Below are 14429 nucleotides of genomic sequence, written 5' to 3'. Positions count from 1 at the left end.
TTCCTCAACTGCTTGATCGTAAATTTGTTTTCTAAACAGTTCAGACTTCTTGCCTGCTGGCTGATCTTTGTGACTAAAATTGCTGACAAATTTTCAGCAGCTAAGGAGGCCTTAAAGTCTGTCTTATTTTTCCTCACTAGAGAAAATAATTTTGCTATCACTGCTGCTGTAAGGAATGCACAGGAGCTGCAGCACTTTTGGTTCTTCCACAGGAAAATCTGGAAGCGATTTTAGAGTCTGGGAACATTTGTCGAAGCAAATGTTTTGTATGGTCTCCAGCTGATAAAGGTAGATTGTGTTCAACAAGAAAACTCACAAATAATGCTTCAGTGTTGGTAGCTTGCGGGTCTTCGGCCAATGGCTTAAAATATTCCAGAGCTGAAATCTGCGAATTCTTAATTTTCCCAACTTCTACGTGTTTTTTGCAACTGATGTGCTTCCTCATGTCGTCTCTTCCACTATGCCCAATACTACAATTTGTGGTACACTGTGTGCAAAAAGCATGATGTATATCAATGTTTAATGGCAGAATGCATGGCCAATTTTTGATATATTCCAAATTAAAGTTCACTTTTTGAGCAATACATTTCTTTTTCTTGGTGGTAAAGACATTTTCAAGATCTTACATGCGATGCTGAACAGTAACTCAAATCAGTGCTGGTGACGTATGCATGAGAAAAATTCCAGTTAGGCCCTAGTTTCTCTCAAAAGCATTTGTAAACTGCTCTTATACATGTACATTAAAATAGGCTAAAATGTTTGCAAACCGGGCAAACTGTAATAATCGGCTGTAGATCTAATATCGTGACCAGCAGTACCAGACCGTTTTGGCAATTGTGAATATCACGACTAGTGCTTAACGGGAAATCGGTTATTTTATTAAAGATCTAAAATAATTGAGAATTGGGGAATTCGTGAATTTTTGGCTTGCGGCGTGAATCCGTGAATCACTGAAAAAGTCGCGAAATTCACACCAAATTCGTGAGGGTTGGCAGCTATGTAAATATGTAGATTATATGGTGGGATCTAAAACGTTCTCAAGCTATGACACAAGGTCTTAGACCCTTTGAGAGTAAAGACCCTGAAGCCAATGACAGCTGTATGTATAAACTGCCCCATAAGTGTATATAAAGTTTACAGGGTAGTGATCACAGAGATTTCAAAGCTCTGTCCCTGGACTGAATTCCTGGGGTAGGGATGAACTTTGGGGTTTATATCAGTTTCAAACCTAACTGTTGTTGGGTTTAACGCCATTGGTCAGCACAAGATATGCTTATACATGGTGGCCAGTATAACTGGTGGAGGAAGAACCCGGGAAAACCCTGGAAAGAACCACTGACCCATGAGAAGTTGCTGGCAAGCTTTCTCATGTACTCACATTAGCTGAGCCTTAGACTCAAACACACACAGACAGAGGTTGAGATGGCAGTGATCTGAAATGGTGAGTGCTTTAGACAACTAAAGCCTAGTAATTGTATATGTGGTTTGTGGTTATAGGATGGGAATCTCAATAGTTTATGTTATAACACATGGAGCAAAGTTATTGGGGGAAGGAGGGGAGGCTAAAACTCCTGGCAGGACGTTTTAGTCTGACATGAATGTGTTGACACTTGGGTCAATGATGAAACTGGTCAAAATCTCAGACATGTGAGCAATTGAGGCAAACAACTCTGAAATTTATGTAAAATCAATCTTGTCCCCTCCCTAACTAGTCCCATCCCAAGAGGTGATAAAAAAATTCCAAAATTGTTGTCTGCAACTCATAAACCTATTGATCGTTGACCGAAGTTTCATGTGCTTAGCTATAATTATAGTAGGGCAGTAAACACATGTGTGACAATATTACATGTAACTATGATAATATTACATGTATGTGTGACAAATTACATATGTGACAATATGATATATTAATGTACTGTATCAGTTTCCCTGTGCTTCTTTGCATGTGTGGTGTAAGTATTATTTACCTTATGAGGAAGGATGTGCTCCAGGTCAGCTCGCTTCATTCCTGACTTTTCAAGTTCTGCTCGAACCTCCGTTTCTGACTTTCCAATCATTAAAGCCTCAGTTTGTGCCAAAAAGTTGGCCTGCAAGATCTGAGGAGGTGACAGAAGACACGATAAAAATACTGAGCAACTTAAGTATAATTAAAATTCCTATCAAACATTAGAAAAAGGAGGAAGTTCAAAAAGGAGAGTTCCCATGTGAATTTCAAAACCACAAAACTCTGAAAATAAAATAAAATCCTAACACTATATCATGCCGTAAGGGCTAGTCCAGAGTAAAATCAAGTTGTAATTGAGTAGCAGTCCACAAGATATATCATGCTGTAAGGGCTAGTCCAGAGTAAGATCAAGTTGTAATTGAGTTGCAGTCCACAAGATACCTCTGCTTAGTGCCACCAATCAGTATCTTCAAAAAAATTCAATATTCCAAAGAAAACAAATGTAAATTATGTTTCTCTGAGAATACGTACACAATCACATTACATTAGGAATATTAGCCTGCTATCTTGCAAACCCAGCCCTACTAAAAGACGAAAATTTGTCTTTCCCTATCTATGGGGGTGCTCACCAGTTATTATGTACCTTTGAGAAAGTGACATATGTAAGGTGAAGTTGTTTGCATTTAAAGCATGCACAGTAGACAGAATGTTGGCATACCTCTAGGCTAGTTTAATGTAATGTAGCTGACATTTCTTTGGATATTGTACTTTTGGAAATTGTACATGATATAAGCACACTGCTAACTAAAAAAGACTGCTCCTTTGTGCTAAAAAAAATTAGCCTGAATTAGTCTAAAGTACACTATCCATAGCAGCTATTAAAATAGGGAAAATGAATTTTGCCAGACTAGACAATACCTGCTCCTGAAAGTGCATTAAATGAATTACCAAATATATAAAATGTAAAAAAAGTTATTAGCTCTATTTTTACAATTAAACTTTGAATTCGAGGAAGTGAAAATGACCAAGTGGAGCTAGCAGTTTTTTGAAAGGTGCACATCTGGAGTACAACCAAGCTGTGTACTCTATAACCCACAGTACACCCATCAATCATACACCAAAATAAAGGGAATTAAAGGTTCTTTGAACTATACCTAAGATATACAAGGTATTTTTTTAAATAGTTAGTATAACCTGGGAAAATTATTTTTCTTTAAAATTGTAACCCTATGCAAAATACGAAACTCTAGAGCGCCACCTATATCATTAGACAAAGGGCAAAAACTCAGGCCCATTACCTTCCCTTGATACCACCAGGTGTCACCAGCTTTTAGGTGAACAAGATACCAATAAATATGCTTGTATGGTGGGGTGGTTGTGAGGGTGTTTAAATAATGTGATTGGGCAAATATTATCGGAGAAACTTAATTTACTTAAAAATATGCTCTCCTTTGAATACATTCCCCAGTCACATTATATTAGGAGAATAAATAATAGGAAGAGGGGATGCTAAGCATCCGACCCTACCTTGGGTATCCTTGTAGGGAACAATGGCTGAATTTCCTATATGAATGATCACCCATTCTCCTAACTATATAAGTAACACAGCCTGAGGGCACTTGACCTGTGACCCTAACATACAGTTAAGAAGATTATTGAAATAATCTTACCTACAAAAATTTCACCAGAAAATCCAGCAAAACTAACAGACTGTGTTGATTGTTCCCAGTTGGGTCTGGTGGCCATCTGTGCTGCTGCCACTGGACCCACCAGACTCTAGGTTGCCTCTGCAATGCCAAATCTCTGAAATGGAGGCTTGAGAAGTTGGTTCTGCTTGCCAGCCAACAGCTTCTATTATATCTCAGCTTGGAAAGTTGTGTTTGAATGCGAGGCTCACAGAGATTGGTCAAAACTTCTGAGAAGTATTCTGTTAGGTTACTCTGATCTGGTGAGCCATCAGTACACCAAGTATATGACCCACTTCAGCCACAAAGAAAGGGCTTAAAGCGTAATATCCCGTGTTCTGGCTCACAGGTATTGCTCAAAACTTTGGAGCAGTAAGCTACATGTGGCAACTCTGATCAATGACATGTCTAGAGTACATCAAGTGTATGACCCACTTCAGCCCCAAAGAAAGGGTTCAAAGCATGATATCCCATGTTCCAGCTCACAGTGATTGCTCAAAACTTTGGGGCAGTAAGGTAGGTGAGGCAACTCTGATCTAGTGAGACGTCAGAGTACACCAAGTGTACAACCCACTTGATCCCCAAAGGGCTTCAAGAGTGATATCCTGTGTTACAGCTCAACCGGAAGGAAGAAAGCATTTGCATATGCCACGACTTGTCTCTGCACTTCAAGTTAGTGCTTGAATGGCTGCTGTTCTCGACCCGACTATGGAAGAGAGCAAGCAAGTGACAACTGAATATCTACAGATGGTAACCTATTTGTGCTATGAAGCCAAATGGTGTCATGTGAACCACCAAACCCTCCAGTCTGAACTGAAAGGTCGACATAAAGGGGCATAGAGCTCTCTTACCCTGCATGCAGAAGCTAAAGCTATCAGTAAACATGATCTGTATGATAGTGACTTTAGTGTAGGCTACAAGTTCAAAGGAATTTGAATCGAGCCAAGTTAAAACTCAGGATTCGATCCACTTGGAGACAAAATGAGTGATGCTGGTCAATTGAGACCAATATTGTCTAAAAGATCTGACAGGTCATGTTTGCCATGTTACAAGAATGTGTTAAAAATCATGAGACAGTTGCCTTTGGTAGCAATTGGGGCCCAAATGTTTCTCCTCAAACAGCCAGAGAAAAGTCAGCTAGCTGAGGGACAGAGGTACGCAGAGGAACAATGTAGTTACTCTCGACATTCTCTCTACAATCAAAGGTTTGAATTGCTTGACAGGAAAGGTTTTCCTGGTAAAAGTGAAGCATGTAGAAGAGGGTGGTCTGTGCAGGTAAGGACTACCTGTGACAATGGATGCTGGAGAAGATTTGGGTTGGCCAGTATCTTCCTGGGTGTACTATTGCTAGAAAGAGTAGATCTGCGAGCCAGGGCTTGTCCCATTGGAAGGGAGGAACTATCAGAATCATCTTGTCTTTCTGACACCATAACTTCTGGGTCCTTTTTTGTCTCAACAGCATAGGAGGGGAGGCAAAGGCCCACAACCCCTCCCAAATGATGGACAGTCAACCATGGCCTCCAAATGATGGACAGTGCAACCATGGCCCAAGTTTTTGAGTCTGGAACTGAAGAAACGAAGGTGGGTAGCTTTTGATTCCACCTCGTCGCCAAGAGGTCAATCATCGGATGCCCTCAAAGTGCACAATTCTGAGTGAAGATCAATTGATGGAGAGACCATTCTGTGTGAAGGATATGACCATGTCTGGATTGATTCTCAGTCTAGACATTAATACTACTAGGAATGTGTCTGATTTGTATGTTGATAAGGACTGTTGCACCTACGGAAATAATGCCAAATCAGAACAAACCGGTAGAGGGATTTGGTGGTGCCTCCATGTTTGAGGTCACCACCACAGTTGTTGGACAGAATGCGCACTGGCAGCAATACCTACTGTTATTTCCACCTGGGGCTTCTTCAGTGGGATCCCAATGGTCAGCCGCACTGGAATGCCCCACTTATGCAGGAATGATCAAATCTCTGGCATGATCATGACTGTTTAAATGAAAGGACATTAAATGGGGAGCCAATATACTGGCAAGACCTGCACAAATATACAGCCAAGCAGGATCAAGTCTGCTGCCACATAAGAAACCAAGGAGTTGCAAAAACTCTCCCACTGAAATCCAATTTCTGCTGGAAATGGACTCGATGAGATCAATGATTCTTGTAACATGAACACAAAGTGTCACATCAGATTCTGGTTGGTTAAGAACTCCATTCCCAGATGGCGCGTTTGAGTAGGATTGAACTTGCCATGTGTTTCTGAAGGATGCCACCCTGGTATGCTGCTGTTGATGTAGATGTCGGACGAACAGGGAGACGACACAATCAATACTGGGAGTGAAAGCACAGGGGCTGATGTTGAAGCCAAAGAACAGAGGGTGAATTGATAAATGGTGCAGTGATAAACAAATCAGAGAAACTTGTGGAAGATGTGGATAGGGATGGTAAAGGATGCATCTGTCAGATTGAGGCTGATGGCATATTTACCCTGTCTGACCAAGAGGCGGACTGACCTCACAGTCTCCATCTTGAATTGGATGATGGTGGGCCTCAACCTGCTGTTTGCATTCTGAAAGAGAAATAGCCTTGAGTAAAAATTATGGAGATTGTGGTCACTGCACAAGCTCCTGCACCCTTGTTTTTGGATGAGTGACTGTATCTTCTGTTGTAGAAAGCATCCATCTCCCAATCTGACCGTGTATTGCTGAAGAGGGGAGAGGGGATTTTTGATGAACAAAACCCAAAGCCCTTCCGAATGACCTGGATAAGCCATTCTTCTTTCTGAGGGGATAGGGAGGTCCAGTGAGCTCAAAAACTGATTTCATACTGCCCCTGTACAATTGCATCCTGGGGATCAATGTTGGTACACATGTGACTAAGGAGATCCCCTGTCCTGAGGCTGCTAAACATCCCTTCACACTGATGGGGACTGAGTGGTTCCAAACACCCATGTTGGTTGAGCAGCAAGGTGGAGGGGCAGTTCCTGAGCTGCCTGCCTTTAAACTTCCCAAAGTCTTCCTCCAAAGCAACGGTGACACAAACAGGGTAGTCCAAAAAGAGAGGGTATGATAAGGTAAAAGTGACATGGATCACACACACGTGACATCATATCAAGAGCAGACTGGTCAAACAAGTCAGAGTTGGTCATGTTCCAGTGAGCAGCTCTTGACAATGACCTTGGCAATCCTGGCCATCACCTCCCAAGCCTGGTTGTTGCCATGTGACTGCAATGACATTTTTAACCAGCTCTAATGGACATGTAGCAGATTTGTCCGTCCTAAAAAACAAACAAGCATATGTATGAACCACTACTAAATTCCTGTCAAGTGTCGGAGATTCTGAAGGCATCTGTCACCTTAAGTCCATTTCTTCCTCTTCAACAATGGTAAGGGTGAGGGCATTCTGATATAGCCAAAACCCGAAAAAAGAAATTGTCCTCGAGGGTGGCTTGAAAGCTATTTTCAGTCCGTTCCATGTTGGATTTTAAGGAGTTCTGTTGCACACACTGTATTGAGGCCTAACTGGGCCTACCTGCAGCGCTAGAGAATACATACAAGGTGGTATGAAGGCTCAATTCCATCCTCTGTACAACTTCACTAGCTCTCCGTTGTGGCCAAGCAGTGAACAGATGGAAGCCCAGCACTGCCGGCAATCCCAGATGGTCTGCATGGTGAATGGTTGGCATGGAAGCTGGCAGTATAGAAGGCGGTCTGGCTATCCACGTTAACGGCCACTCCTAAAGCTTGGCTGGATGGATAGATTTCTCACTGAAATCTCTGACACAGAAAGGATATGTCACTGACAGTATGGTTTTATGAACGGATCTGTCAAATAAAGTCATAGGTACATTAACTTGTAATGACCTTGCATAAGGTCAACAATAGCATGATGGGACAGTGGTCTTAGAAGACGAAGTCCTGACAAATGACAGATCACTAAAAAGGTGGCAGAAATCGTAAAATAAAGCATATAACCTGCAATAGATCAATAAATGTACACAATAAATCCAAAATGAACATTGGATGGGCCCAAAGGAACACAAAGGGTTGGATTATCAAAGGATAAATTATATGAAAATGCAGCAAAGCTACGGTCTGACAAGACCTGGTGGTATCAACAGGAGGTAATGGGCAAGACTTATTGCTTGTTGTCTTTTGATATAAATGGGAAAGACAAATTTTCGTCTTTTAGTAGGGCTGGATTAGTGATTATAATGTTACTGGTGAATGTATTTGAATGAGAAAGTAGATCATGACTCGGTATCAACGTTCAACACAGTTTAATCCCATGCTTAATGCAGGTTTGGTGGCAACAGGTTTAAATGCGTAAAATCTGACATACAATCCATACAAAATGTTCAAAATCACTGAAAGAAAACAAAATGCCACAATGACAGTTATTATGCATAAATGTGTATACCCGAAGATGCATCCAGTTTAAACTGAGTGGCAATATATGAGAAAGTATTGGAAATAGAGACCATATGCAATTTATAAAAAAATATATCAAATTCTGGGAAGTGGGTCACAGTCACCCATTTCTGGTGCATGATACACTCATTTCAAGACATACATGTGATCAGTTTGATGTTAATAGATGTAGTAGTATACAAGTTACAATCTGATGACACCAGTGATAGTCACCATCATTTAGCAGTAAAATAATGAAAAATCTGCAGATGTAACTTATCTTCTTATTTAATTACCTACTGAAGGAAAAAATATTTGCTACAAATGTATCAATATGTTGTTGGCTCAAGACAAACAAAATCACATATCACATGCTAAATCTGACAGAGGAGAACTTTAGCAACCACTATTCCACACTGAAGAGAATCTGGGGAAAAAAGCAGTTCATATCAAATTATTAACAAGAAACCCCTCCTTGCAGCACCCCACTGTCTATTCAGAATGCTTTAATTTCTGGTCCCAAAATGTTCAGAGGAGTAAGGTTTTACTGAATGTTGAAATGGTATAGTGGATTCTGAACAAAACAGGCACATGAACTGGTGCACATGATTTCTTGCAGAACCGTGGATAAAACAGCTGCAACATATCTTGTCCAACGTAAGACAAACAAAATTTGAAATGTAAATCAATTTAGAAGATTTTAACTTTATTATATCTGATAAATCATTCATAAAACTTAAATATAAAAAAGACAAGTGCACACCAGTATACCTTCTACTTTCCCTTAAATAAATGCATGTAACTATGTAAGGAATTCTTTCCAAGACAGACATGAAAAAAGGTATCATACTGACTTACCTCATGGTGTAGACCATTCTGAATAGGATTGTGAGTTTCAATTGGCATCAGAAAGTCACAGGGAATCAATCTGGTTCCTAAAAAAGAAACATCTGTAATACTCCTGTATCTGTATGTGCCAAAAATAACAGGAATGAAGATGTGGATAATGGGAAACTAATTTAGATCAAAGAGAAGATACTTATCTACTGCACTGTAACATTGTTCCTGACCCTCCCTCCCTCCCTCTCTCTCTCTCTCGCTATATATGTTGCATATGCATGAATACTTTTTATACACGTTCAGTGCAAAGTCCAAAATTATGTACTGCATTGTTTTGTTCTTCATAGTTATGATACAGCCTCTATGAACTCCAAGAGATTTACAAGTAGTGATTAAACATGTAACAACTATTGTCTTGTATTGTCATTTGGAATCCAGCTGTGCCAATCAGACTGACCAGCAGTTTTTATTTGTTGCCTTCTAAATTACTGCTGCTGCCTTCAAGAATGCTATAATCAAAATTATTCAATTTGTGTCATATATAATGTTATGTAACACTATGTATATAATGTTATGTATATCTGCATGCTTAACTTTTCGTCAATGATTTTGCTGGTTGTCATTTAATGTAAACAGAATGTTTATGTAGCTAACGTTTGTCCATATTTGTTAAGTTGAAATTGAATAATTTTTTTGTTAAGTTTGCTTTTATTCTGCAAGTCCATATTTTATGAATCATTTCTGTAAGACAAAATCATAAGGGGAGGCAAGTCAGCATAAAATAGGTTTCCTTACCCTGGTGAATAAGCTGGTAGAAAGCATGTTGACCATTAGTTCCTGGTTCCCCCCAGACGATTGGGCCAGTTTTGTAGTTTACCACCTGGCCATTCCTAGTGACATATTTGCCATTACTCTCCATGTCTCCTTGTTGGAAATAGGCAGCAAATCTGTGCATGTACTGTCAAGTATATAAAAATGAAATACTGTAAAGCAGGAAGTTTTATAACTGCAGATAAATTTTAGCAGACTCAGAAATCCTGTCAAAATTTACCACCTTGAATACCTGAACCTGTTAGTTAGAATCACTCAAATTTAACTACCCAAATTTAAAATCCTCTTTTTAACCGAAATTGACATCTGCAAAAACAAAATACCACTATACCACTATGTGGCCACCCAAGTGTGAAACATGTTAAAGAAAATCTGCAAAATCTGGTGTAAAATCTTGGTTAGGTAATTAGCTATCATTACGGAAATAAAATACTACAATCTAAACATGCAAGTTAAAATATTTTTAAAAAGTTATTTTTTAGCTGTGAAAAAGAGCTTGGAACAAAGCCAGGTTTTAAAAGAACAAAGAAGCCAGAAGACCCTAAGTGAAAAGTCTGGTCCATAATTTGTGTGTGAGTGTGTGTACAGTATGTGTTTTAAAAATGAAAGAAGATATAAAACTTGTATTTCACCTTGTTTTCCTTTTCTTCTAAAAGATATTGTTAATCGCTACAGGTTTCTTTTTTAAATCATAAAGTTATTCTGCACATATTAATGAAATTCAGTGTTGTTAGAAAACATTCATCAAGTCTTATGATTTTTTCATTTAAAACACAAAATGAAAAAAATATAACCAAGAATTTACAACTCGTGTACATGTACAAATCTGCTCATAATAAAACACTGAACTTCTTTATGATTAAGTCTACTGACCCAGTTTACTTGAAATCGGATTAAAAATTCTAAAAAGCAGGAACAAGATTAACCAAAATAATATATTTCAGAGTGGAAAGAAGCAAATGATGATGGATAGACAAATAGACACAGCACCATACCATATTCTCATATGGTCTTACGACCAGGTGGGCTAAAATGCAAAAGTGCTCCAACTCCCAATGTTTCCTTGAAGATCTCACCCCTTTTACAGTTCACGTCTACATAGCATGATTCTGGATAATACAGCACTACTATGGACCTCATGACAAAAATCACACCAATGTATAACAATATCTACTGAAAGAAAGCATTTCCTTTTCAAAACACAATTACTGAATGAGTTTTAATAGTGCCTGATATAGCACAGCTCTGTATTATTTTCAGTATATAAATGTTCCATATATATCCCAGTTTTCAATATAACATGGTTTGGCAGTTATAGACTATCATATTATAATGATGGAGAGCTGCAATACTAAACAATCAGAAAAATTAGGTTCATTTATTAATTTTAGAATTCCACCCAAACCAAACCTAATGAAGTTTATTGCAACATGTTATCAAGCTAAAACTGTGTTAGTTTAGTATCAATACGGTATCAAAATTCCCAATTCTGATCTTGCCATCATATAACATATATCGTGATACAGAGATGTTTCATGGAGGCTGTATGTATCAATTTTATATGCAATGCAACACATCAACTGTTTCAAGAATATACTACCTGTCGTATACAAGAACCATCTTTCACTTTCATCTACTACAACTTACCGGTCGTATACAAGAACCATCTTTCACTTTCATCTACTACAACTTACCTGTCGTATACAAGAACCATCTTTCACTTTCAACTACTACAACTTACCTGCACAAAGCAGACAGCTGATAAAGGGCAAGCATACTCTATATTTACCTGATCATAAGGAAGAAGTGCCTGTGTCTCAGCTCCAAAAAAGTTGATGTACCAGATTCCAATCAAGGCCAGAATGACTGGGATCTGAAAAACAAACATCAATTAAAATGTTTCATGAAAAGGAGCAGTATTCTTTTAATACACTGTTTACAGCTTTGTGCCATGCTTTAAAGTTCAAGAAAGAAATCAAATTTTTGCTGCCCTTCTATTTTTTTTTACATATTTAATTTCACTGTGTCATAAACATTGATTTTACTAATAAAATGTTTTTAAAGAAGTCTAGATTTTCCTCCCCTAGTTTGATTGCCAATGCTGTATTTATCAAAGCATTTATTGACGTGTTGTGAATGTAACATAATGTAATTCATTGTAATACAAATATTGACATTACAGATGAGACTTTGGTACCAACAGAAATTAATTGACTGCAGTGGACAACAGAGAGAAGAGTAAGTGGTGTCAATATGAGCTGCAAACATTACTATAGGGTTATCATTTACCATTCAACTTCACATTAACAGGAGTATAACACTATAACACTTGTACAGATTGGCTGGTATTCAACAGGGTTAACATTATTCAAAGTAGAGCACCATGCTCTATCTCTCTAATTTGCTTACTTGAATGTGAAAGAAGAAAAGCTTCAATGACAACACACAAGACTGTCATTTACAAATATGGTGAAGCTGTTCATTAATGCTTTAAACGGGATTTTTCAAGGAGTTTGTTTGCTATTAGTATTCTTCTTTTTTTTCTTTGAGTGATTGACTAACAACGTCTATTTGACGCTGGGGCAAATGCATTCAACATATACTTTATAAAAGGCAGTTTATAATTTGGATAGGGTATCATGCATGTGAGTTAGCAGTTACCAACAAGTTACCAAATCATGAAATGGCTTAAATTGGACAGATTCATTTATATTTTAAAATTTAATTAAATGGTATTTAAAACTGAAGTTTATGCATACCCGATTTATTAATTTATATTTTGCTTTTTAGCAAATGTGTTTTTTGGCAGGAATATTATTAGTTTCAGAACAGAGTTCTTGCCACATCCAATACAAATTTCTTTGAACCATCAACTGATGTTAATATGCACACACGAAAAATGCAATATAAAAATATGTCATTTGAGAAATAGTACTTTTCAAGTATTTTCCCACAAAATACATGTTAAACTGATAATTTCATACAGGAACTACTGACCATCTTCTACAGGCAGTGTAGACTATCCTGGTTTCTGTCTTTCAGAGAGCTGCATTAAATTACTGTTCTCTCTCTTCCTGCAAACTATTCCTGATTTTACTTAGTGAAGAAAATTATGGTCAAAAAAAAAAACCGCCAAAATCATATGGTGTATAAAACAATTGTTCACAGAGAAAACAAGGGTGTAGAACGGTCAGAAGACATAGGGTAAAGACCGTAGTTCAAGAAAACCATTGCAATATCAAATGCTGTTGCACTCACATTATGTTCCAATGGTGTGTTTAAAAAATGTTGATCCATGAAATGAGCACCACACAGAAGATCTACAAAATTGTCCATACCTGTCAAATAGAAAACTTTAAAATATAAATATTTATTGCACAATGACTGTAAGCTGCCAGCATATATTGATATCACAATGTAATTAATATTGATATATTACAAAGAGTGAGATAATACCCAGCCAAATAACTGGCTGACACGTCTTGGCAATTTAATGGTACCCTGTTGAACCAATAATAAGTGGTATGATTCCTAACGATTTACATTTCTCAATTATGCATCCATGCTGGCCATGATGAAAATGTCATAACTTTCAAATTCCATTATCTAAAAAGCTATATAAACACACACATCCAGTCATGGTTATTTTCTTTGATGAGTACCAATAAATCTAAAAATCATTAATAAGTCATGATTACTGTGTAATTCTTGGTGAGCCAACAGTTAGTTTCCTCTGTATATTTGCCCATACAAATTATGTGATGCACAGTATCTGCAATTCTGCATCAAAATGGACAGGCTGCTGGAAAAATGCATTGCTCACTGAAAACTATTCAGAATTTTTTTTAAAAACAGAACATTTACTTGTGTAGATCATTATATACAATTTTGTATGTTATTATGTATATCTGTGAATATCATTATGTACACTTTTGTAGGTCATTATGTATACTTTTGTATGTTATTATATATATCTGTTTACAGATTATTATGTACACTTGTGTAGGCCATTATGTACATTTGTGTTGGTCATTATGTACATTTGTGTAAGTCATTATGTACTTTTGCAGATTATGTACACTTGTGTAGGTCATAATGTTCAATTGCATAGGTTATTATGTACACTTTTATTATGTACACATTTGAAGGTCATTAAATACACTTTTGTAGGTCATTATGTTCAAGTCCCAGCTGCAACAATAGATATGTCTAAAAGATTTTGTGACAGAAGAATTCATCAGTTGATTCTTTGTATGCACAAATGAAATCATGGCATGATCATATACAATATTATTTCCTTTTTTTATATAAAAAACTATAAACTGCACTCACCTATAAAAAGTGCTATAGACAGTCCAATGGCAGACCACAGAGAATATCTTCCACCAACCCACTGTAAAGAAAATTGACAAAAACCATAAAAAATACTTAATGACTGGTTACATTTACTCTAATTTGTGACACTAATAAGAAAATTCAGTAATTTGTTTCTCCTGCCCAATGTATTGCATCAATAAGTATACAATGACGACATCTATGATCTTTGTGACAAAACCTTAATTAATTAATCGGCAGATATGGATAGTAAGCAAGTTTCCTGACTCTACCTGAAAGGGCAATAGGGTACAAGAGGGGAAAACAGTATGATCAGTGACTTTGACCATGGAGATAAAACCACAACTGTGATACACAAGAAAAGTTATAAAATTGAAA

The 14429-nt window shown here is 37.5% G+C and overlaps 1 protein-coding gene across 1 annotated transcript in view; it reads right to left on the bottom strand.

Annotated features, from left to right (window-relative positions):
* LOC149787365 (glucose-6-phosphate isomerase-like) overlaps nucleotides 1-14429 on the bottom strand; it is a 62347-nt gene that overhangs the window by 27547 nt on the left and 20371 nt on the right. The window contains exons 9-14 of the mRNA XM_089977941.1: nucleotides 14049-14109; nucleotides 12975-13054; nucleotides 11506-11589; nucleotides 9681-9843; nucleotides 8904-8980; nucleotides 1968-2096 (exon numbers count right to left, since the gene is read on the bottom strand). Of these exons, the coding sequence (XP_089834067.1) occupies nucleotides 1968-2096; nucleotides 8904-8980; nucleotides 9681-9843; nucleotides 11506-11589; nucleotides 12975-13054; nucleotides 14049-14109 (594 nt within the window). The remainder of the gene's footprint in view (nucleotides 1-1967; nucleotides 2097-8903; nucleotides 8981-9680; nucleotides 9844-11505; nucleotides 11590-12974; nucleotides 13055-14048; nucleotides 14110-14429) is intronic.

This window comes from Sinohyriopsis cumingii, chromosome 12 (genome assembly GCF_028554795.1).
Source record: "Sinohyriopsis cumingii isolate HCF-2022 chromosome 12, ASM2855479v2, whole genome shotgun sequence".
NCBI classification, from domain to species: Eukaryota; Metazoa; Mollusca; class Bivalvia; order Unionida; family Unionidae; genus Sinohyriopsis; species Sinohyriopsis cumingii.
The sequence above is the reverse complement of the archived record's forward strand: the minus strand, read 5'-3'. Positions and strand labels throughout refer to the sequence as shown.